This window comes from Serinus canaria, chromosome Z, assembly GCF_022539315.1.
Source record: "Serinus canaria isolate serCan28SL12 chromosome Z, serCan2020, whole genome shotgun sequence".
NCBI lineage: Eukaryota > Metazoa > Chordata > Aves > Passeriformes > Fringillidae > Serinus > Serinus canaria.
This window is the reverse complement of record NC_066343.1, coordinates 74921441-74943296: the sequence shown is the minus strand read 5'-3', so window position 1 is coordinate 74943296 and position 21856 is coordinate 74921441. Positions and strand designations below refer to the sequence as shown.

At 46.9% G+C, this 21856-nt stretch overlaps 1 protein-coding gene across 1 annotated transcript; it reads right to left on the bottom strand.

Annotated features, from left to right (window-relative positions):
- Positions 1-24: 24 nt before the first annotated feature.
- LOC103820667 (tetraspanin-36-like) lies at positions 25-15873 on the bottom strand. Its single transcript, XM_050986856.1, has 7 exons — positions 15735-15873; positions 5391-5582; positions 4456-4530; positions 3904-3999; positions 3144-3296; positions 2135-2218; positions 25-1301 (listed from the first exon to the last, which is right to left on the bottom strand). The coding sequence occupies exons 1-7, from the start codon at positions 15792-15794 to the stop codon at positions 1215-1217; spliced, it is 747 nt and encodes a 248-aa protein (XP_050842813.1). The 5' UTR covers positions 15795-15873; the 3' UTR covers positions 25-1214.
- Positions 15874-21856: the final 5983 nt, after the last annotated feature.

Here is a 21856-nt window from a genome sequence, read left to right as displayed (position 1 = left end):
GACAAACAACCGCCTCACTATTAATTACTTGGTTATATAAATTCAGTTTATTTCAGCATTTAATAGAAGACAAAGCCCTCAATAAAAACTCAAGTTTTCAACATACACATGCTCGTGCTGGTGTGTCTTCTATAGGACATTGTCACCCTCACCCATTGCTGCTTTTTTTTTCTCTTGGGGTAGGGATGGAGATAATTAAACAGTTTACAATTATTCAATTTTTTTTTCTCTTTTTAGCCACAAATATAAAGGTTTATTTTACTAAGGAGGGGCTGCTTATCTCTCCAAGGAAGGAATAAGCAGAATTTCTGTTGCTTTTCCACAATTCCCTGATACAAAAAAACTCACAGTTCCCTCTGTTCTCTATCCCCAAAATTCTGAAGAGCTTATAAACAGATTAACATACAAACAAGTTTTAGAAGGATTGTGTTAAAGCAAGGATACAATCCAGTCTGTGTCCAGCAGAACTAAGGAGAACAGAAATGTGCAAAGGCAGCGCTACAGCACATTATTGAAATTGCTTAGTACAAGAATGTATCTTTTTAATATTTTAGCAGAGAAGCATGGTCAGGGTGGGAATGTGGCATTAGTTCCCCCAGGCAAACCACAGAAAAAGGAGGAAGATAATGTTCAAAAGCCCTTCTTCATAAGGAATTTTTAATGTCAATAATTAAGAGATTAAAACCAAACCAAAGAGAAAAGCTTTTGAGCCCAAAAGCTCAAAACCCGGGGTTTTGAGCTAGCTGCTCCCAACAACCACACCAATGCTTGTTTGAGACTTTAAGCGTGGGGCTGTCTTGCACTAACAACCTTTGCAGCAAACAGAATTACAATGTGTGACATAAGGAAGGGGAAAAAAACCTGAAACTACACAATCAAATATAGAAAAAAACATACTACAGATCCCCATGCTTATGAAGAGTATTTAAACCTGGCATTTACAAGTTTCTTTTGTTGTTTTAACCATATGATGGGAAGGATCTGAGGTTTGTGCAGGCAACTGAAACCACTCCTGAGGTCTCCACCAATTTATTGATTAAAAGACAAAATTTCTGCTGCATGTTTTTGGGAAGAATAAAGTTTCTTTCTGGAGCCTACTATACCACCCAGTGCTAGCTGTAGTCACAGGTCCAAACTTAGCATAACGTTTCAGAAAGCTGTGGTGTGATCACAAGTCAGTTTCATCATCAGGAAGCAAGGCCGTTCTCAGTTTATTAAGCAAATGCCGCTGTGTAAAGAGGCTGATATCCACTTTCTTCTTTCTTGCAAGTAAGCACACAGATGCTCAGCATGGCGAAGAACTGGAAAAGAGGGAGTGCACAAGGGACTTGGTCCTGCTGTGTTTCTACTTCAGTTGTCAGACTAAACACCTACACAGCGGATGACTTCATCATTTGAAAAAAACTAATTTAAAAATACATCTGCATAAAGTGTTATTTTTGCATACCAATTCCCAGTAATAGTTCCGGCTGGAATGTTTCCTCTCTGGTTTGTTCCATTAATTAGTACATTCACATAAATTAATATTTATCTTGCCATGGGGGAAATTTCAGTGAAAGGCTAGGATTGTTTGGGGGTAAAATGAGTTCTCCAAACTATTTAAGAACACCTTTGGACAAGGAGTGACAGGAATGGCTTCCCAGGGCCAGACGTCAGAGACAGATGGGATATTGGGAATGAGGAATTGCTGGCTGGGAGGGTGGGCAGGCCCTGGCCCAGGGTGCCCAGAGCAGCTGTGGCTGTCCCTGGATCCCTGGCAATGTCCCAGGCCAGGCTGGGCAGGGCTTGGAGCAGCCTGGGACAGTGGAAAGTGTCCCCGGCCATGGCAGGGGGTGGCACTGGATGGGTGTTAAGGTCCCTTAACACCAAAACCATCCTGAGATTCTGTGACTATGATAAAATGGATTCCAGATTGAATTTCCATCCCAAATCCCCTACTATCTTTTGAATCCCTCCCATCATTGTGAGGCAGATGAAACACAGACAGTGGGAAAAACACAAGCGAGGAACAGAAGACTGAGTCTACTCCAGAGGCAGAAGAAGGCTGTAGGCTGTTAGGACAGTGAAGATGAAGACCTGAGATCCAAGGGCAAACAGTACTATTTTCCATGAGGGAAGAGACAGGAGTGTTTACCTTTACAATGGCAAACCCCAGGATTACAAGCATGGCATAGCTGATAACACTCTGCAGCCCAGACTCCAGCTCCTGTGCACAGCCCTGCCATGAGAGAGGTAAAAACATGTTAAAAGGTGTTCATCCAGATGGAAGTTTTTATTATTTCCTCCTCAGCTCTCCCAAGGAAGCAGGAGGCCTGTCTAAACCACACTGCAGATCTGAGGAACTCCATTCTTTTCCGGACCTGATGGCTTATTTCCTCCTGCATGAGGAGAGGCATTGACAAACTGCAATTTACTGACATCTGCTGCATCTGAATTTCCTCTAGCTCTGGTCATTTAAACAAGAGCCCAAAACTCAGAGCCAGAATGGCCATCAATAGTATCTATAAAAGTCAGCTTAGGGCTTTATGCCCTAGACTGGAAAACTTGGTAGGGAGTTTGGAATCACAGAGTGGTTTGGGTTGGAAGGAATTTAAAGATCATTCAGCTCCACCCTGCCATGGGCAGGGACACCTTCCACTGTCCCAGGCTGCTCCAAGCCCTGTCCAGCCTGGCCTTGGACACTCCCAGGGATCCAGGGACAGCCACAGCTGCTCTGGGCACCCTGGGCCAGGGCCTGCCCACCTCATATCTGATCTACACTGATCCTCTTCTAGCTAAAAACCATTACCCCTTGTCCTGTTGCAACAGGCCCTGCTAAAACATTTTACCTCATCTTCCTTACAGGCATTCTTGAGGCCCTGGCAGGGGCTCTGAGGTGTCCCTGGAGCCTTCTCTTGTGCAGGGGAACAGCCCCAGCTGTGCTAGGCTGGCTCCAGAGCAGAGGGGATCCAGCCCTCAGAACATTGTATCCTCCAGATTCAGCGTGATCAATCCCAGATGAGTCTGTTTCCCTGCCACAGATCTGTTTAAACAACTACAGCTATGGGCATATCCCTAAACTCTGCCTGGTGTGCTTCCCTCTACACTTCCACCTGGCTGAAAATGAACATGGCCCACTGTGACACCGAGCCCCTCATCCTCACCCTTGTGTTGAGTTCCTGCGGCTGATCCAGGTGCCCAGTGCAGTTCTTGGCCTCTTGCTGGCAGCAGCTCTGAGGAACACTGTTGTTCCCAGTGGAATTAAACCACTGGGTGGTTGTCCAGTCGCCGTAGTTCTTAACACCGCAGCAGTGAAGCTACCAAACACAGGACAGTGACACAGCAGTTACTGTTAGATACCATTATACATATGTATTACTTGTTACATTATATATATATATAATATATGCTCATATAGATGAATGTTCATGGTGAGTTAAACCTCTCTTTCGCATAGCCAGAGCTGCCAGTAGTTTGCAGCAGATTTGCAAGCAGCGGTGCTTCAGGAAAACAATCACAGATGTAATAAATCAATCTCCACACATTATTACATCCCTCTTGGTTCACTCTTTGTGAAAGCTCCAACAGGAAGGCGACAAGTTGCAGGGCAGAGTTTTCCATCATCTCACTATTTTATGGAGTGGTGTTCTCAGCAGCAGCTATTCAAATGCACTTATTTGCTGTGATGCAAATGTCACTCACATCAACCACATCCCTGACTACATGAACATCACACCTGCAGCCTGGACACACCAGCTCTGCAAAGTGAGGAGCACCCTCAGCTGCCTTGGAGAACTGAATGCTAAACACAGAGCCAAGCTCCAGGATACTGCCCCACTCATCCTCTCCCCACCTTTCCCAGCCTAAATTCCTTGTTTAGGACCCAACTGTTCTTTCCCAAACAATGCCGAAATATTTTCTTACCTGTTCTTGCAAGTAATCCACAACTGTAGACTCTGGGTTTTTGCCATCATACTTCTCAAAGACAGAACTCATTGTACCTTGCACATCAGTTTTTACCTGTTTAGACAAAGAAAAACAATGCAGATGGTTTTAATGTGAGAGCTGAACACTTTATTTACTTTATCTGGTAGAAACTGCAAAAGATCTGTAGCCCAAATAATTCAGGGGGGAAATCAGGAATAAGAAAAATCAAGCAATGTTTTAGACAAAATTCAGGTGGCACTAAGCCAGAATCATGTTGCTGGGTAGAAGCTTGCCACCCTTGGTGGAAAAGCCTTCCTTTGGGAAGCATCAACAACTGTTTAATCCAACTCAGAGATTGTTGTGATATCTGCCAGGTACTTTATATATTCACTATGTTCTCAACAAAGACATCCTCATTCCCATTTGCTCTGCAGGTTGCAGGACAGGGGATGAATTAAAAAAACAATCCAGATAAATTGGAATGATCAAATAATGAGAGATCTATTCTTTGCTTTTATGTTTGGACAGAGATGCTAATTCTTTGTTTACCTTTTCCCTGTAAACAAATCCCAAGACAAAAGCGGACACTTCAGCAATGAAGATAACCAGGATAATGGCCAAGAACTGAAAATAAAAAAGAGAGACAGTAAGAGAAAATCCTAGAGCACTCAAATTCAACTGCACAATACACTTTACATTAATTTACAGCAGTAAGCGATCGTTATCTCTTATTGCCTCTCCAATCAAAATAGTTTCCAGAAGATAATTTAGAATAGAAGAAGCTGTGGCTGCCTCACCCCTGGAATTGTTCAAGGCCAGGTTGGACAGGGTTTGGAGCAAGCTGGTTGTGTTGGTTGGTCTAGTGGAAGCTCTCCCTGCCTATGGAAAAGGGGTTGGAACTGTCCAACCCAAACGTTTTGGGGATTGCTGTGTGTGGCTGGGACAATGACTGTGGCTCCACAGGCTCTGTGCCTGATCCTGAACACTGCCAGGGCATGACCTGTGTGAAGAGCCTGTGGACCACTTCAAAAGGTGGATGTCAAAGGGGAGAGTGCACAGATACACCAGCAGCTGAGTTAGGTACATTGTTGGCTCACATTGCCTTCAGGGCATGACCTGGGGCATGAAGCTACTCTAAGTGAACCTTTCTGGATTTTTAAAAGTAATTCTGTGAGCAGTCAAGGCACGAGGATTAAAGTCTGCAGAAAAACTGATACAAATCTAGTTTGCTTGCTTAGAAACTCGTATTTCCTCCTGTTCCTTCACCAGCTCACTCCTCAAAACTTGCTCCTGCACTCATCTTCCCTGAGCCAGCTGCGGGGATCAGAGCATCCCAGCCGCAGGTGACTCAAACAAGCCAGCAGTCCTTATCGCCACGACCTTTCCCTCTGTTCGCCTCCCGAGGTCCGGCCGAGCACCTCCCCGGCCGGCGGGAGGCAGGCGACATCCGCGGACTGTGGCAGCGACCCCGCGGTGACACTCACCAGCCCCAGGCCGACCCGAGACTCGCGGAAGGTGGCGCAGCAGCCGATCAGCCCGATGATGAACATCACCACAGCCGCGCAAATTATGATCACGGCTGGCAGCAGGGCGTACTTGTCCTGCAGAAAGTTGTCGTAGCTCTGGTAGGTGTTGATGACATACGCACCAACATAGCTGAGGCCGGCAGCTGCCGCCTGAAATGCAGTAAGGAAAAGTGATTAGCAGCTATTTATAAAAGCCTCTGACATGGAAAATAATCACGGATTGTTTTCTATTAGAGATTTTAGAAATAATGGCTACAGTGTGCAAAGAACTAGATGGAGAGAAATGCGGAATCTGAAACTATTACCTAATCTAGGCATTCAAACTTGAACACAGAGGAGGCACAATTCACTGTATAACTCCCTTGCTAATAAGGCACCACAGGAGCTTATGAGAAAGGCTGGCGTCTGTAGACTTGCATCAGTGTCTTCGCAGAATGCTAAGCTCACACTATATCCCACCAAGGCTGCATTAGCAGGAACCAGATCACCACAGGGGTTGGTTTTGTTAGTTTATTTTTTTGGTTGGTTGTGTTTTTGGGTTTTGTTTGTTTGGTTTTGGTTTTTCTTTTTTTTTTCTTTTTTTTTTTTTTTTTTGAGAAAAACTCATCCTTTGCATTCTCATTAACCACTAAGGCAGGCACAAATGTACCTAGACTCAGCAAAACAGTCCCTCCTTTTCCTGAAGGAAACAGATTTCTGCACCCTGTAAAATAATCTCTCTCCCAGAAGGATGTTTTGGTGACTGAGGCCAAGGTAAAGTGCACCAGTGGCAGCTGTGCTGGAGACCAAAGACTTTTACCCAGTGGACTGGGTACAGCCCTAGAAACAACATCAAAAGGCTCAACCATGCCTTTACTGATGGCACAAAAAAAATTCTCTCAAGAGTCAGGATGGCTCATCCACCCTCTGTAATCCTGCAGCACAAGGAAAATGGAGCGCCCACTGTATTCACATTCTGGAAACTTGAGGAAAATCAGTGAGATTGTTTTCAACAGGCCACAGCAGGACTTTGTCACGCAGCCTTGGAGCAGTTTGTTACCTCCCCAGCAGTGTACATTTTAATTAATCAAACACTCCTCGTGCTGGAGCTAGGATTTGCTAATTCCTTGACCTTGTTTGGCTCTTTCCCCTCCAGCCAGGTCTGCTGCCTGCCCTTCAATTACCTCCAAGTGCAGAAACACCCTTTGTTTCAGACAGCTCCCATCCCATAATCCTGCATTCCTGGATGCTGTCTGCACCCCAGAATTACTTGGGTCAGAGGCACCAAGTGATGAAGCCAGACATTTAGTACAGCACCTGCAAGGTCCCGCAGCACTGGGGCTCAGATGCAGCAGGTCCTCTGCAAAGTGGGATATCAGGAAAAGGAATAGGATCACCAGGTTCTCAACAGGTTGCTTGTTTTTCTTCTCCACATGCACTGGGTTTTCAGATATGCTAATGATTAAAGTGTTGCTAAAGCTTCCTTTCATTTTTCCTCTCTTTGAGGGAAATCTCTTTCCTATTTCCCAGTCTGCAGGTGTAGGGTGACTGTGGCTTTTTCTTGTCACCCCATTTTAGGGATGCAGGGAAAGGATGAGACAACTTTATCTCAAAGGGCACCACTGCCTTCTCACTTCACCACAGGAGCGAGGAATTGAGGAGGAGCAACCTCATCTTATCCCTCAACACTCTGTTCCTGAACTGAAAGCAGGGGAGGAAAAGTCCTTGGAATGGCAGCAGCAGTAAAGCGCCACAACAGTGGGCCCCCAGCTGGGTAATAATCAACACAGACTCCGTGTATTCACAGAAGGCTGATAATTTAATTTATTAGGAAAACCGTTGGTTTTTTATACCCTAGATTGCTACAGGTGGAATTGATCAGTCCTCCAATCCAAACACCTTCAGTATTGGCTAATTTAGAAACCGTTTGGTAAACAAATCTCCATAACACATTCCACATGTTCACAACAACAGGTGCAGCAAGCGAAGATAAGAATTGTTTATCATTCTTTTCTCTGATCTTCTCACAGCCTTTCCCAGGCATAGTTCTGGGAAAGTTGTTTGTTTCTCTCTGTGGCCAGAGAGAGCTGCTGCCACAGTAAAGGTGGAGGTGGGGACACGACACCTTCATCCTCCTTTGCCTTCAGTTGCACAAAAAGAATGAAGGTGCATGACTCAAAAAGTGTATCCTGTATTTCTGGCGTGGAAGGCTGGATGCTTGTGTCTGACCACCTATCCTCTGCTCTGAAACAGCATCAGCTGGGCAAGGACAGTCACAGAGGGGCAAGCAAGGTTGTGCCAGGGCCTCAACACCACCACCACCACCAAAGGGAAGGATTCCTTCCCAATATCCCAACTCACTCCACCCTCTAGCGGTGGGAAGCCATTCCCCCTTGTCCTGTCATTCTAGTGTCTTTTCCAAAGTCCCTCTCCACCATGGTGGAGGAACATTCTTCATTTTTCATCCATACTTCATTTTCCATCCATTTCCAGTGTGCTCAAAAGGCAATGCAAAGGAAGCAGCTCAGGACGTGCTAAAGAACAAAGCTCCCCAGCTGTGGGGAGCTAAGAAAGACCTTGCTGCAAGTAAAAGGCTGCCACGAATTAAGAAAAAAATAAATAAATTATGAAGTCAATTCACAAAAGGCCCCTAAAGCCAGGACCAGCAAAGCCCCAGGACTGCAAGACAAAACCAGAAGGTCTAGTGCTAAGTTCAAGGACCTCAAATATAAAGCACTTTCAAAGTGGGTGTTATTGCAATACTCAGGATTGCCTTGTTTCTGGTCAGAGACAAAGCACAACCAGCAAGAATTTTACTAAAATTTCCAAACCTCTGCTTCCAAGCAGTAAAGGAAGCATAATGGGGCAAAACCAGAAGTCTTTGGGAAAAGACTTAAAGGAAGATGGCCTTTTTCCCCACAGATTCTGCCACAACTTCACCCATGATTTTTGATTCAGTTGGAAGAATCCTGAAGCCTTGAAGAGCCGGGTCACTCAGGAATAGAAGGCATCACAGCTAATGACCTCTTCCCTGATTTTTGCAGGTGAGTACCAGAGACAAGTTTTGAAAGCAAAGATGAAAAATACTTCAGAACTTATATCAGAACTCTTCCTTTAAGCCCTTCCAGAATTTAATGCAAATTCAAAATCTGGTGGAGGGATTTGTTTCACCTCAACATCATAAAGCCCACAGCCCATTCCTAGATCTAATATGAAGATGTGCTAAGATGTACTTCCCTAGAAGAACAAGTCCTTTGCATTGCAAAAGATGGATCTCAAAGTATGTCTGATTAGGTTTCTGTTGGGTCTCAAGAAATAAATCCCACAAACACACAGGCCAGTTTGAGCAATTACTTTTGAGGAGGAACAGATCAAATACCTCCTTTTCCATGATTAGTCAACCACCTCCTCAAACCCATCTATAATGACACAAAGGACGCTAGGATTACGCCAAGAACCACACTTCTTGTCACACTTCTTGTCGATCTCCTGCTTGTCAGCATGCTTGCAGCCAGGCCCGGTGCCCAGCTGGCTCACACAGCGTGGGCACAAACCCCATCACAGGCAGCCCAGGGTGACTCAAGGTGGATCTGGGAGAAGCAGCTCCCCTGGGCTACCCACAGCCAGCACAACATCCCCCCTGCCCTGCCCTCACAGCCCCCGCTGACCCACCAGACTCCAGGAAACTGCTCCCGTTTCTTTACAGTGCTGGTGACTTCCTTAAGACAAGATGATGAGATGAGGCAAAAGGAAATTTTGCAAAAAAACCCCTTTTCACAGCTGGGCAACAGAGCTGCAGCAGCTCTGCTGCCTCACCCCCACAGCTCGCACCCTTCAAGGACCTAGTGCCAGAATCACTCAATTTTTCATATCCCATGCCCTAGACAGAAAGCAGAAAAACTATTTGAGCGTGAAAAAGTGAACTCCTTGGGGATGAGTGAGAAGAAAGCCAAGCTGTGACAGTCAGCAGATTTGCCCAGGCTGAGGTTTGGGCAGAGCCTGGGCTCACCAAGCCCCTCCACGCTCAGCTGATCCAGGGAAGCAGGTGCACAGAGGGCAAACACAACACGGGGGCACTCGGTCACATAACACACACATATGGCACCGTGAATATTCACTCCTGCCCATGAAACAGAACCCTGCCCTGTCTCACTGATGCAGAGCAGGACAGCTGCTGGAAAACACCAATTTTATGTATTTTTCAAAATGCAACAAGCCTCTTACTTTGTGTTCCCCTTTTTTATATGCTGATGGCCAAAAGTCCCTACTCTGTTCAGGAGGCTTTTAGCCATGCAAATACTTCATGCCACTTAATCACAGACATAGAAGGGGCTGCTTAAATCTTCCTCTATACCACTGCTCTGAAAGACATGCAAACCTTTTATTTATATATATATATATATATATATGTATGTATGTATGTATGTATGTGTATTTTTTTTTTCTATCAGTGAGGCAGAACAGGTGCTTTTCCACCTTTACTTCTCTGTTTTCATAAGCTAACCTTATGTGATGGCTGAGAACAGAGGTTAGTGTTCGTTCTCAGATATCAGCACGGGCTGCTGGGTCCCCTGCCAAACGCAGATAAGGCGCAGCAAAGGAGCCAAACTACCAACCGTGATGTTAAAAAGCAGTGTCTGCTGCTTGGAGGATTTGGGGTACTTTTAGAAAGGTTTCTCCCACCATCCTCCCCTTTCAGAGTGTTGATTCTATGACTTGATCTGTTACTGCAAACTTTATTTTGAAAAAGCAGGAAAATGAAAAATACAGAGTAACAAAGCTGTAGTGTTAAAAGGAGAAGCTTAAGAACAGGGTGAATTCTGAATTCACCCCATGTGTCCAGCAAGATGCAGCCTCTATACAGTAAAAAATTGAGGCTATGAGACTTACAGACATTTCTCCTCTGTCCAATGGGACTTTCCCAGGGCCAGCACTAATATCCACAACAGCACAAAACTGGCTGGATTTTTCCTACATCATTAACTTCCTATGGGCCAAGACAGGTGAGAGAAATAATACCATTTTTCATGACACAGTAAGAGAGGCTGTCTTCCACAGCAAACTACTGCAAATACAAACTGGAAGAACTATGAATATCCCCACAAACCCCTTCTGAACCACTGCCACCTAACTCATCATTAGACAGTCAGCTCACAGAGCTGCCTGAGTTAATTTTAAGGCTCAAATCTCACTTTTTTTACCAGTATCTTTATGCAGTCAGATGCAAATTATTACTTCAATTATTCTTCAATTACCACTTTGCCAATTACAATAATTACTTCTGTGCAGCCCCCATGTCTCTCACATCTAGAGTCAGCCCCCAGCAACACTGGCCTCAGTTACAGGTGCCCATCCTCTCCTTAACATGGAAGACACTCCATGTCTTCGTTTCTTGGCTCTTTTTTCTGTGTACAAGAAGTGGTTTTGATTTACCTTGACAGGAAAATCTTCTGCTTGAAATATTTTGCACATTTCCTCCATAAATAATGTATTTTATTACCCAACAGCCAGCTTGCATGGCAAAGGGAATCACTATCTGGCTGCCTTGCTGATTTATTGTACTACAAGATTTATTCTTCCCATTCCCTGCCACAGTTTCAAGTCCTCCCTGGCTGCTGCATTACTCCATTTTCAGGGAGGCAAAAGGTTTTCTAAGGATTTTAGAGTAAAAGAAAGACACTGAGCATTTTTGAGAAAGCTTTCCTCACTTTATCCTCATTTTAACCAGTTTAAAGCTCCCATTGGTCCACATGGACCAGGCACCTCCCAGAACTGAGGGTCTCCCTTGGCCTGAGGTAAAGCTGGTTTCTCCCAGCAGTGAGAGTGACCCCAACTCAGCACCTCCCATCCCACGTGCACAACTTTCTCTCCCTTTTCCATCCTGGATTTAGAACTCTGCCAGATGGAAGGGACCTCCTGGCTTCAGCTACTGTTTCCTACCCTGCTTACGGTATTAATTTCTCTAAATGATAAATCAGGTACTGCCACATTTGTGTTCACCCAGGACAGTGTGTGACCGTGCTTGGTCACTCTTGCAGTGAAAAAGGTTTCTGAAGTTCAGAGGGACCATCCTGTGCTCCAGCTTGTGCTCACTGGCCCTGTCACTGCGCACTGACAGCATCATCTGGACAAGGACAGGCGCAGAGGAGCAAGCAAAGCTGCTATGCCAGGATACCTGGGCCAGGGCCTGCCCACCCTTCCAGCCAGCAATTCCTCATTCCCAAGATCCCATCTGTGCCTGCCCTCTGGCCCTGGGAAGCCATTCCCTGGCTGCTGTCCCTCCATGCCTTGTGCCCAGTGCCTGTGCAGCTCTCCTGGAGCCCCTGGAGGCCCTGGCAGGGGCTCTGAGGTGTCCCTGGAGCCTTCTCTTGTGCAGGGGAACAGCCCCAGCTGGGCCAGGCTGGCTCCAGAGCAGAGGGGCTCCAGCCCTGGCAGCATCTCCGTGCCCTCCTCTGCACTGGCTCCAGCAGCTCCAGGTCCTTGTGGAGTTGGAGCCAGGGCTGGAGGCAGGACGGAGTCTCCTGTTAGTACACAAACCTGCTCTGCTCCCTCAGATCTTCATGTTGTGAAAACAATGATTTAAAAAATAATAAAAAATACTGAACTCAACAAGTTGGCTTTGGATTGGAGCAAAAAGCACCAAAGCTGTGAGCTCCTACGAGGCTGCTCTCGATTCCAGCAGCACCAACAGTCCCAGGAGAGAACTCCTGCCAATCTCATGCCAGTCACTGCCCTCCAACTAAACCCTTCAAATCAGTTTCTTCACGTGAGCTTACAGAGGTGGGACAGAACCCAGACAGCTGTTCTGAGTCAAGCTCAGAAGGCACAGCAGGCTCATCAAGATCTGTTACAACTAAATATTCAGCTGGGATGTACAACTGTGGGGCATGTTTCAGCCTGCCCTCAAAACACCTCAGGGCTGCTTGCTGGGTATGGTGGGAAGCGCTTGCTTTTTCCCTTTTTTTTTTTTTCCTCAAATGAAAACAATGAGCAGCTGCCAAAAGGCTCTGGAAACCTAAGTCTCTGTTTCAGGAGAAAAAATCCCCAACCTAAACCAACATTTTCTTGCAGTTTACATGCTGCAAAACCACACACTCAGAGGGGATTCTGGGTGTAGTGGGCTTGTTTTCAAGCTATATTAAGTAAATGTCCGCCTTGAGAGTTGTTCTAGCCTTCTGTTCCCCAAGCCAAATTCCAAGGTTTTTTTTCCATCCCTAAAAGCCAGCATATACCTACAAAGCACAAATGGTGGGATGTCCTCACAGAGACTGTACAGAAATGCAAAGCAAGGAATCCTGCCACAATTCCTAATGCTTAATCCCCTGCCTCGGGGCTATGGGGCTGCTGTTAATCACAATCACAGAGGCAACAGGACCAGGAGGAGGAGAAACCCATTTTCACTTGTCAGAACCCCTATTTCCACTTGTCAGAACCCCCGTTTTCACTCAAATTCTCCCCAAATACACCAACTGCAGGGCATGAGTTGCAGGGAGTGTAACTTCAGCTGAGCACAGATTGATTTATCAGCCAGTGCCAGGCCGTTTTGGATCTGAGCAGCCTATCTGGACACAAAACACCCTGTAGTTCAATATTTGCCTTCTGAACCACCCCAATTTCTCAATCAGCTGCTCCAGGTTCACCAGTGAATGCCAAACCCCCTCTGAAGGCAGAGACCTCCTCAGTGACTGAAGGTGAGCAAGGACAAAGTGTTGGATGCTTTGAGGTTAAAAGCAACTGGAAGGTGCTTTACTGCACATTCTACAGAAATACTGGAGCACGAAGCTTCCAGCTAGTTTTAACATTCTCAGTTTCTTCCTCTGGAACAGGAAGTGAATCCCAGCATTTTACCTCTTCCCTTCAAAAGGAGCATTATCACATCTCACCCAGCGAAGTCCCCTCGAAAGAAATTGCCAAGAACACCATGGTCTGCTCTGACCCTTCCTCTGCCTCTTTTAGGACCCAAGAGATAAACCTGCATCCCCCATCTTCACCCGGAGCAGGCCAGCACCCACTTACCAAAACAACCACTCACTTGCACCTAATTGGTAGGCGCTAAAGAGCAGAAGAGGAGGTGGGAAGAGCTCCCACAGCTGAAGCGCCACCCATGGTAGTCCTGTAATTAAATAATATTTAATCGCCGAGGTTTGTTTTTTTTTTTTTTTTGGGGGGGGGGGGGGGAAGGGGAGGGGAGGTGAGGTATGCATAAATCCCTCACCCGAAGAACGACCTGCATGTACAATGCTGAGCCTAGTGCTTAGGAGAAAAGCTGTTTTTCCACCTCATTTAGGAAGCCTGATCTGTCACCGTGGAAGATGTGACTTACTTCACTCTGCATGAGAATGATCAGAAAACCAAAAGATGATTTTTTTGTCTTTTTTAGGATATTCTTAAGTAATAACTTCTGTCAAAGAGCCACATCTGTGCCATCTGCTGACTACGCAGGTGATGAATTATTTTCCATAATCACTTCTGAGCTGGGAAAGATCTGCAGCATGCAATGTCTGGACATGAATTACTCCTTGGAGGAGGGCTCTGATGTTCTTTGCAAATTCCATTTTCACAATCATCTGGAGCGTTGTACTTACAGAGCCCTGACTGTTAGAAATGTTCTGCTGGAGCATAAAAGAATCAGTCCCTCCATCTCCACCCTCCTAAACCAGAATTCCACGTTCCGCAGTTCTGCCGCTGGAATGCGATTACCACACATAATGGTGGCAGCAGCATTTAAATGCCACAGGTACCGGGGCTGCACTGCTCTTACTGGGATGAAAAACAACTCAAAGAGCTGCTGTGGGTCACCCCAAATTCAGAGGCCAGAGACATGCACAAGGATCATTACTGACAGTCCATGGAAGCAGACCAATCACAACTAGAGAGTGCTCCTACAGCAGCAGGAAAAGCACCAGAGACATTTCTAGCAGGATATAAGGCTACTTCATTTTCAAAAAGCCAAGCAATGATGCTAACCTGAGGTACACCTGTTCTGAGGCTCAGGGGCTTTCCACATACAAACAGAGGGATGCTGCGATGTTTCTCTGTGGTTACTCAACAAGAAAACCAAAAGAAAATCGCCACAAACCAAGCAGACAGAGTGAGATCATCTCACCTGGTGTGCAGAAGGGACTCGGCCCGCAGCTCCATTTGTGGCAGTGGCTCAGGAGCTACATGGAGCACATGCAGCAGTAAACTGTGCTGGGCCTCCATCAAGGAGGCACGGGACGGAGGGGACGAGCTCCTCACCACAGCCAGCAGCAACTCATGTTTTTACAAAACAGCACCACACCCCACGAGGCCCCAGGGATTAATTCGAGCAGGATTCCTTCTTTTGTCTGATTTTTTCTCTCCTCATGTAGCATCTCTCTTTGGAAAACTCTGCTCCTTCTCTTCAGGAAGAGCCCCTGCTACACCCAGAGCAAGGGACCCTGCCACGCTGAGCCTAGCCCGGCCGAGCAGCTCCAGGCCCTGGCTGCCACCGGCAGGTTGGGGCATCCCTGGAAAAACCCCATCTGGAAAACCCCCAGGTGCTACAGAGCAGCCGTGAACCCCCAGCCCACGGTCCGACACACCTGAGCTCTGACATGGCCCTTCCCCACAGCAGCACACAAGTCCCAGGGCGGTCCCTGGTGATGGTGGGGGTTTTCCAAACTTCCCCATGCGGGCGGAATGCCCCAGCCGGGTTACCAGAACAACCCCCAGCTCGTCTGAACAGCCACCAGCCCCCAGCCCCAATGTCACTGTCACGAGGCAGCCGTGCCAAGAGCCTCCGATGCCGACACCCCCAAACCAATGCGGGTTAGGCTAAAAAGTATCCAAACTTCCCTCATTTTCTCACTTGCTTGTAAATAATTGTCGCGGAAGGGATTTGGAAAGCCGTAACTGTGCCAAGGACATAGCTGGAACAAAGTTCTCAGCAGTTTTCCTCCCCAAAAGTCTCCTCGCCCCAAATATGGAGCAGAGCCCTTATACAATGCCCCCGCCATGCAGCTTCATTTCCTTACGATCACAAAACGTGCTGTAGACTGCTCTAACTAAAAACACTACTAAAAAAACCCGTACATTAAAAACACGCCACGAAGAAAAAAAAAAAAAAAAAACAGACAAAAAAAAGTAACAAGCTCTGACCTTATTTTTTTCCCTTAGAAACTTAAACCCCTAAATCTCCTCTTTCTTTAAAACCACGCAATTAGGCGTTGCTACAGAGAGGTACGAGCACACACAGCTAAGCTCGATACCCCGCTCACTGCGTGATCGCAGCCACGTCCCCCAGCACCGTGTTCCCCGGCCAGACCCCGCTCCCCACGGCCCGGGACAGCCCCGCGGTACCCAGAAGGCGAGGCTCAGCAGCAGCAGCACGGTCTTGGACGTGATGACTCCGCAGTCCATGTCGGCGCAGCTCTGGGGTGCGCTGCGGCCGCACCAGGTCCCGCGGGGCTGTCCCCGGCCCGCCCCTGCCCTGCCCTGCCCTGCCCTGCCCACCCACGGGACGCGTTTCCCCGTGGCCGAGCCGGCAGATTTCCAAGCAGGGGGTGGGGAGTGCCGGGCACAAATTTCAAAGCAAATTACTGTTCAGTTCAGAGGGGTTTGGTTTTTTTGGTGCTTTTTTTGTTTTTTTTTTTCCCCAAAACTTCTGCAACTTTCCAGCGAAGTTACACTAAGCCCTGTGAAAAGCTCTCGTTGCAGCACAAAGGTTTACATCAGATTTGCCTTCCCGGGTTGCTAACCCACAGCTATCTCCTCTTTATCCAGCCTGTTTTGGTCTATCTAAAGCCAATCTTCCCAATCACATGCTCCATTGAACAGCAGGAAAATGTAGATCAGTGGTGAGAATACATTGGTCTGTGCATGGGTTAACAACTGGACTCGATGCTCTGGGCTGGTGCCCAGCGTGAGCAGCAGGGCAGGGGGGGATTGTGCCCCTGTGCCCCTGGGCTCAGGTGAGACCCCACCTGCAGAGCTGCCCCAGCCCTGGCTCCAACAGCACAAGGACCTGGAGCTGCTGGAGCCAGTGCAGAGGAGGGCAGGGAGATGCTGCCAGGGCTGGAGCCCCTCTGCTCTGGAGCCAGCCTGGCCCAGCTGGGGCTGTTCCCCTGCACAAGAGAAGGCTCCAGGGACACCTCAGAGCCCCTGCCAGGGCCTCCAGGGGCTCCAGGAGAGCTGCACAGGCACTGGGCACAAGGCATGGAGGGACAGCAGCCAGGGAATGGCTTCCCAGGGCCAGAGGGCAGGCACAGATGGGATCTTGGGAATGAGGAATTGCTGTCTGGGAGGGTGGGCAGGCCCTGGCCCAGGGTGCCCAGAGCAGCTGTGGCTGTCCCTGGATCCCTGGCAGTGCCCAAGGCCAGGCTGGATGGGGCTTGGATCAGCCTGGGACAGTGGAAGTTGTCCCTGCCCATGGCAGGGGTGGAACCAGATGGTGTTTAAGGTTCCTTTCAACCCAAGTTATTCTGTGATTCTTTGACTCCATAACACAGGTTTGGACACAGAGTACATCCTAAATTCTGGAATGGGAGGCTGAGCAGGTATAGAGAGAAGTATTGGAATTCAGTGCCTGCAGAGAGCTGCAATGTCACTTTATTCTCATCAGCCAAGCCTTGTGCTTTTACAAACAAGCTGGAGGTGCAGGACTGGCAGGTGGGGTTTGTTTTTCAGAGCAGACCTTTGGCAGCCCGAACTGAGCTGAACCCACCCCTAGGCAGGGCTGCAGGATGCAGTAGTAACGAGTTTCCTGCCATTGCCCCTTCCTGGCAAAAATCGCTGTGATGCAGCGTCTTCTGAGGGAGATGGATTTTGGAGGGGATGTGATGAACCAGCTCTCCAGCAGGAAAGCAGGAAAGGGAGATTATGGACAGCCTCTGCCCAGAGCTCATGAATTTAAGCTGCAGCTGCTTTGAAAGGCAGCAGACTGTCTATGCTGGCTGCTGAAAAGAGAAATTTGTGTGCAGAAAGTGGGGTGAAGCTCATATCCAAAATTAAATTCCTTGGAGAGCAAAGATCAGCACAAAGTCAGAACTTGAGGACTGCTCACAGAGTTCCTCCTACTAGCAAGGCTCTCTTTGCCATCATAATTTCTATTACAGCACTAAATATTAACAAAGTGTATAATTCTGGATTATTTTTAAATAAAGAAAAAAAAATCAGTATTTTCACTTTTCCATGTAGTGTGGCAGGTGGACAAAGCAAAAAAAAAAAAAAAAAATCACCTGGAAACCATTTCTCCTAGTTTTACAGGAATGAGTGGTAATCTGGGGGAAATAGTTTGAAGAAAAATGGGAGGGCAAAATCTGATGTTTGATTTAAAATGAAATATAAAGGAGTTTAAAAAACCAAAACCAAAACCATCCAAAACACCGACCAAACCCCACCCTTCTTTAATATCCAGATATTGTTACCAGTTTTGTCACTTGTTAGTTCACTGAAACTTTTAAATTAGAAATATAAAAATGGTTATTTCACAGTGCGAATAAAATTGAATCTGTAACAAAAGTGTTACCACCTGTATGCTGTTTGTTTCAGAGCGAAGTGTTACTCAAAATCAGTGGTGGTTGATTTTTTATTAAAGGTGATCTAGAAAGTAGCCTGCCAGAACAAAATGCGCCCTTAGAGATCTATCCCAAACATCACAAGAAGCCCTGGCTGTGATATTCTGCATCATTTCCTAACAAATTAATATTAAAATCAAGAGATCCCTGTTGAGCATGAGATTTTAAAACAGCAGTAAGCTGGAATTTTCACAGTCAGCTTTGGAAGGGAGTTGGGGAAAAAAGGAGATAAAAACTACTTAACCTGATAAAGCCTCAAAGGAGGCTGTTTTCCAGAGCTGCTGCCTGCCATAGATTTCTCGCCCTGGGTAAATTGCTTGGGTTTGCTGGATTTCAGTCTGAGATCAGTTTGGGAAACATAGTGGAAAAACAACAGGTTTCCCACTGGTTTATTCATTGCACGTTCAGCAGCTGGCTCAGTGGTTTGTACTGGAAGCTGTAACATGAGATAGGAAAAGGGCCTTTGCATTTCCCCTTATCCACCAGACAACCACAACTGTAAAGATAAAATTCCTTTCTGCACATGAGACAAGGTATCTGAAAATATGTCTATTCTGCTTTCCTCCTGCTAGACTAAACAACTTGCCAGCTCTGATACTTTCCAGAACTCCTTCTCTCCCACTAAACTTTGTTTCTCTCGAAATGCCTGGAAATGCAGCGTGTTCCCCACGGGTTGCAATGAAGAGGTCACCAGAGCTCTCTGCCTTCTCCTGCAGTGCCGTTGCCTTGCTGACTCACTCTCAGCTTGTCATCATCTATTTCTGCCCAAGGAACTGCATCCAAGTCAGCTGTTCCCCATCCACTTCTCCTGATTGCTCTTGTCCAGGTGGGCAATCCTGCTGGTGTCACAGAATCCAAGAGCCCCAAGATGGTTTGCCTGGGAAGGATCTTAAACATCATCCAGTACCACCCCTGCCATGGGCTGTCCCAGGCTGCTCCAAGCCCTGCCCAGCCTGGCCTTGGGCACTGCCAGGGATCCAGGGACAGCCACAGCTGCTCTGGGCACCCTGGGCCAGGACCTGCCCACTCTCCAGCCAGCAATTCCTCATTCCCAATATCCTATCTGTGCCTGCCCTCTGGTCCTGTGGAGCCATTCCCTGGCTGCTGTCCCTCCGTGCCTTGTCCTTTCTGCACCACGTCTGATTTTTCAGCCCTCTCCTCTTTAGCCCTTCAGATCTCTTGTCAACTATATTTCTATTGCAGTCCTTGTCCTTAACACCTCCATGTGCTCCCCACATAAAAAATTCCCTGTTCTCTTCTCCAGGTTATTACTGAAATTTAAACCCCCAGGAGGTGGGACAGTAACCCAGGTGACACCAAGCCACAGGTAGGGGACACAGGGGTTGTTCTGGACAGGCCACGGGGACGAGGGTGCTGTGGGGCACAGGGAGGTGTTAGAGGCCTTATCAAATTAAATATATTGCTTCTTTCCCCACAAGGCCTGTTACCCATCACGGAAGGAAATGCAATTAGCATGAAACCATTTGTCCTTGACATGTCCATGTTGCCTGGTATTTGTCTCTGTATTTTCTTCTTGTCTGCAAATGATTTCCCAATTACTTATTCCATGGTCTCTTTGATGTTGTTAATCAGGAACTGAAGTTAACTGGCTTGTATTTTCCAACTGTTTGTTTTTTTTTTCTCAGTCTGCCAGCACCTCACCTCCCTTCCAAAAGCTCCACTCCAAACAGCTCTTAGATGGCTGGACTCACTTTCCAAGTCTTCTGGGAAAAAGCCCAGAGCACCAAATACACTTGAGAGCCATCAGTTGATAAAACCTCTGTGTAACCTGTCCTTTCCTCATTCTCCAACTGACTTTAGCCCTTTATCCCTACTTCTGCTGTGCCAGCTGCTGATTGTGCTGGACATTTTGGTGCCCCCACTACAATGAGGACAGAAAATCAGTCTCTCATGATTGGCACGTGAGGATGATGCAGAAGCACCTTCATAGTACATGACCTTATTTCTTGGAATCATTTCAGTCTGTTGAAAAGCCTCATGTAAAAATAACAGGAAGGAAAATTTAAAGTCAGCAGAGATTGCTTTCTAGCTAAAAAGAATAAAATAATCTTATTTTGACATCATAAAATTAGCAGGTAGCCAAGTTTGAAAAACTCAACTACTTTCACTTCCTCTTAAATACTCCAGCTGGGTTACACAGCCGGTTCTTGTCTCAGGCATGAAAAAAAAGTGTGTTTCCCAGCACAAATATTCACATTTTTGCAGTAGGGAAGTTGTTCCTTCCTGGAGTGGGATTAGGAAGGGAAGGACTGTGCATAGCTCTCCATCCCATGCCTGCAGAGAGGTCAGTAGGGCAGCATTTCCCTGGAGTGTTCATGTGCAAGGATCCATGTCACTAGCTTGGAATTGTGATTACTGCCACACCTCAGCACTCTGCCACAGGTAGTACTGCCCCAGCCCCGAAGCTGTGCCTGCAGGGAGCTGCAGCCTGATGCTCTGCTCTGCTTCAGGGACTCTGGTTTGCTGGGAGGGGAATTTTGACCTTGCTGCTGATCTCACCCACTTTGTGAGCTGTGACTGAGAGCAGCCAGGCATGATGTAGGTGGTGAAACACCAAATGATGCCTGGTGAGCTTCTCTGTGATATCCCCTTCTAATTACAAAATACAGATAAAGCAACTTGGAGATGTACAGTCTCCCTGTACAGGTGAAACCTGGAGGATGCAGGGAGATGTGGTATTCACAGGCCCTCTGAATAGAGAGAAGCTGTGAGACAAGCAGAGAAGAAGGAAAACACAATTCTTATCTCACTTGCTGTGCCTGTGTTGTGCTAAAGTAGAATGCAATATGAGATTGTTAGCCCAAAGTGAGGATGTTTTGTTCCCCTGGCAGATCAAGGCAAAGCAGTGTGTGTGTGTGTGGGACTGTCACAGGACAGTCACAAGAGAATCAGAGATGAGTGCCATTCTGGACAGTTGTGAGCCAAAGTGACTGCCTGGCAGATTCAGTTTAGATGAAATGTACACAGTGTAGTATAATAAAGTAATTCATTAACCTTCTGATGATGGAGTCAGATGCATCATTCTCTCTCCCCTTCGTCGGAGTCGTCTTTGATTTACAATAGGGAGAATGAGATGTTTCCTGAGATGGATCAGCTCTTGGGGCAGGGGCGTAGGGAAGGACCACAGGCAGCTTTATAAAAATAAAGCTGTAAATCCACTAGTAGGCTTTGGTCTGTCTTAATCGTGCTGGAATTATTCATGCCCCCCCCCCATGTTCCCTTTTTGTAGTTACCCTCTGCTCTTTCAAGGCTGAGAGAAAGGAAGGAGAAAAATATCTTTTCTGTTCACCCGTGGGTGTGGAGAGAGGGAAGCAGCTGATCCTCCACCCTCCCACCCCCTTCCACCATGGGGATTTGGGGTAAAAAGAAACATTTGTTGGATTGCTCAGATGTGGTTGGGGAAGGACTGTGATCTTTGCACTTCCACATCTGCACCAAAGTGACCAAGCAGGACTCATGCATGCAGCTGACACTGCCAGCCACGGCCAAAGGCAGACCTGTCCATCAGCTGCCTCCTTCATTCATTCAGAATGTTCAAAGAGCTCTTTTTGACCTGCAACTCAAAACTCTCAGTCCTCCCCTGAAGCTCAGAGTCAAATAAATATCAAGGACTACATGAATTTTATGTGCCAGTGATAGAAACTCGCATCTTGCTGCCATTAAATTCCATGGGGAGGTACATGAATGCAACATGGATGCAACAGAAACATGAGCTGTGTCACAGGTATGTGAATGATGAATCAACGGTGATTAAAGCTCCACCATGAAACATCTGTGGGCCTCCCAGGCTGCAGAACTTAGTGCCAGCATGAATTTAAATTAATCACAGTGGTGAGAGAGGAGAGCCAAGACGTGAGGCTGCTGTCTCAGGGGAAACTGCACAAG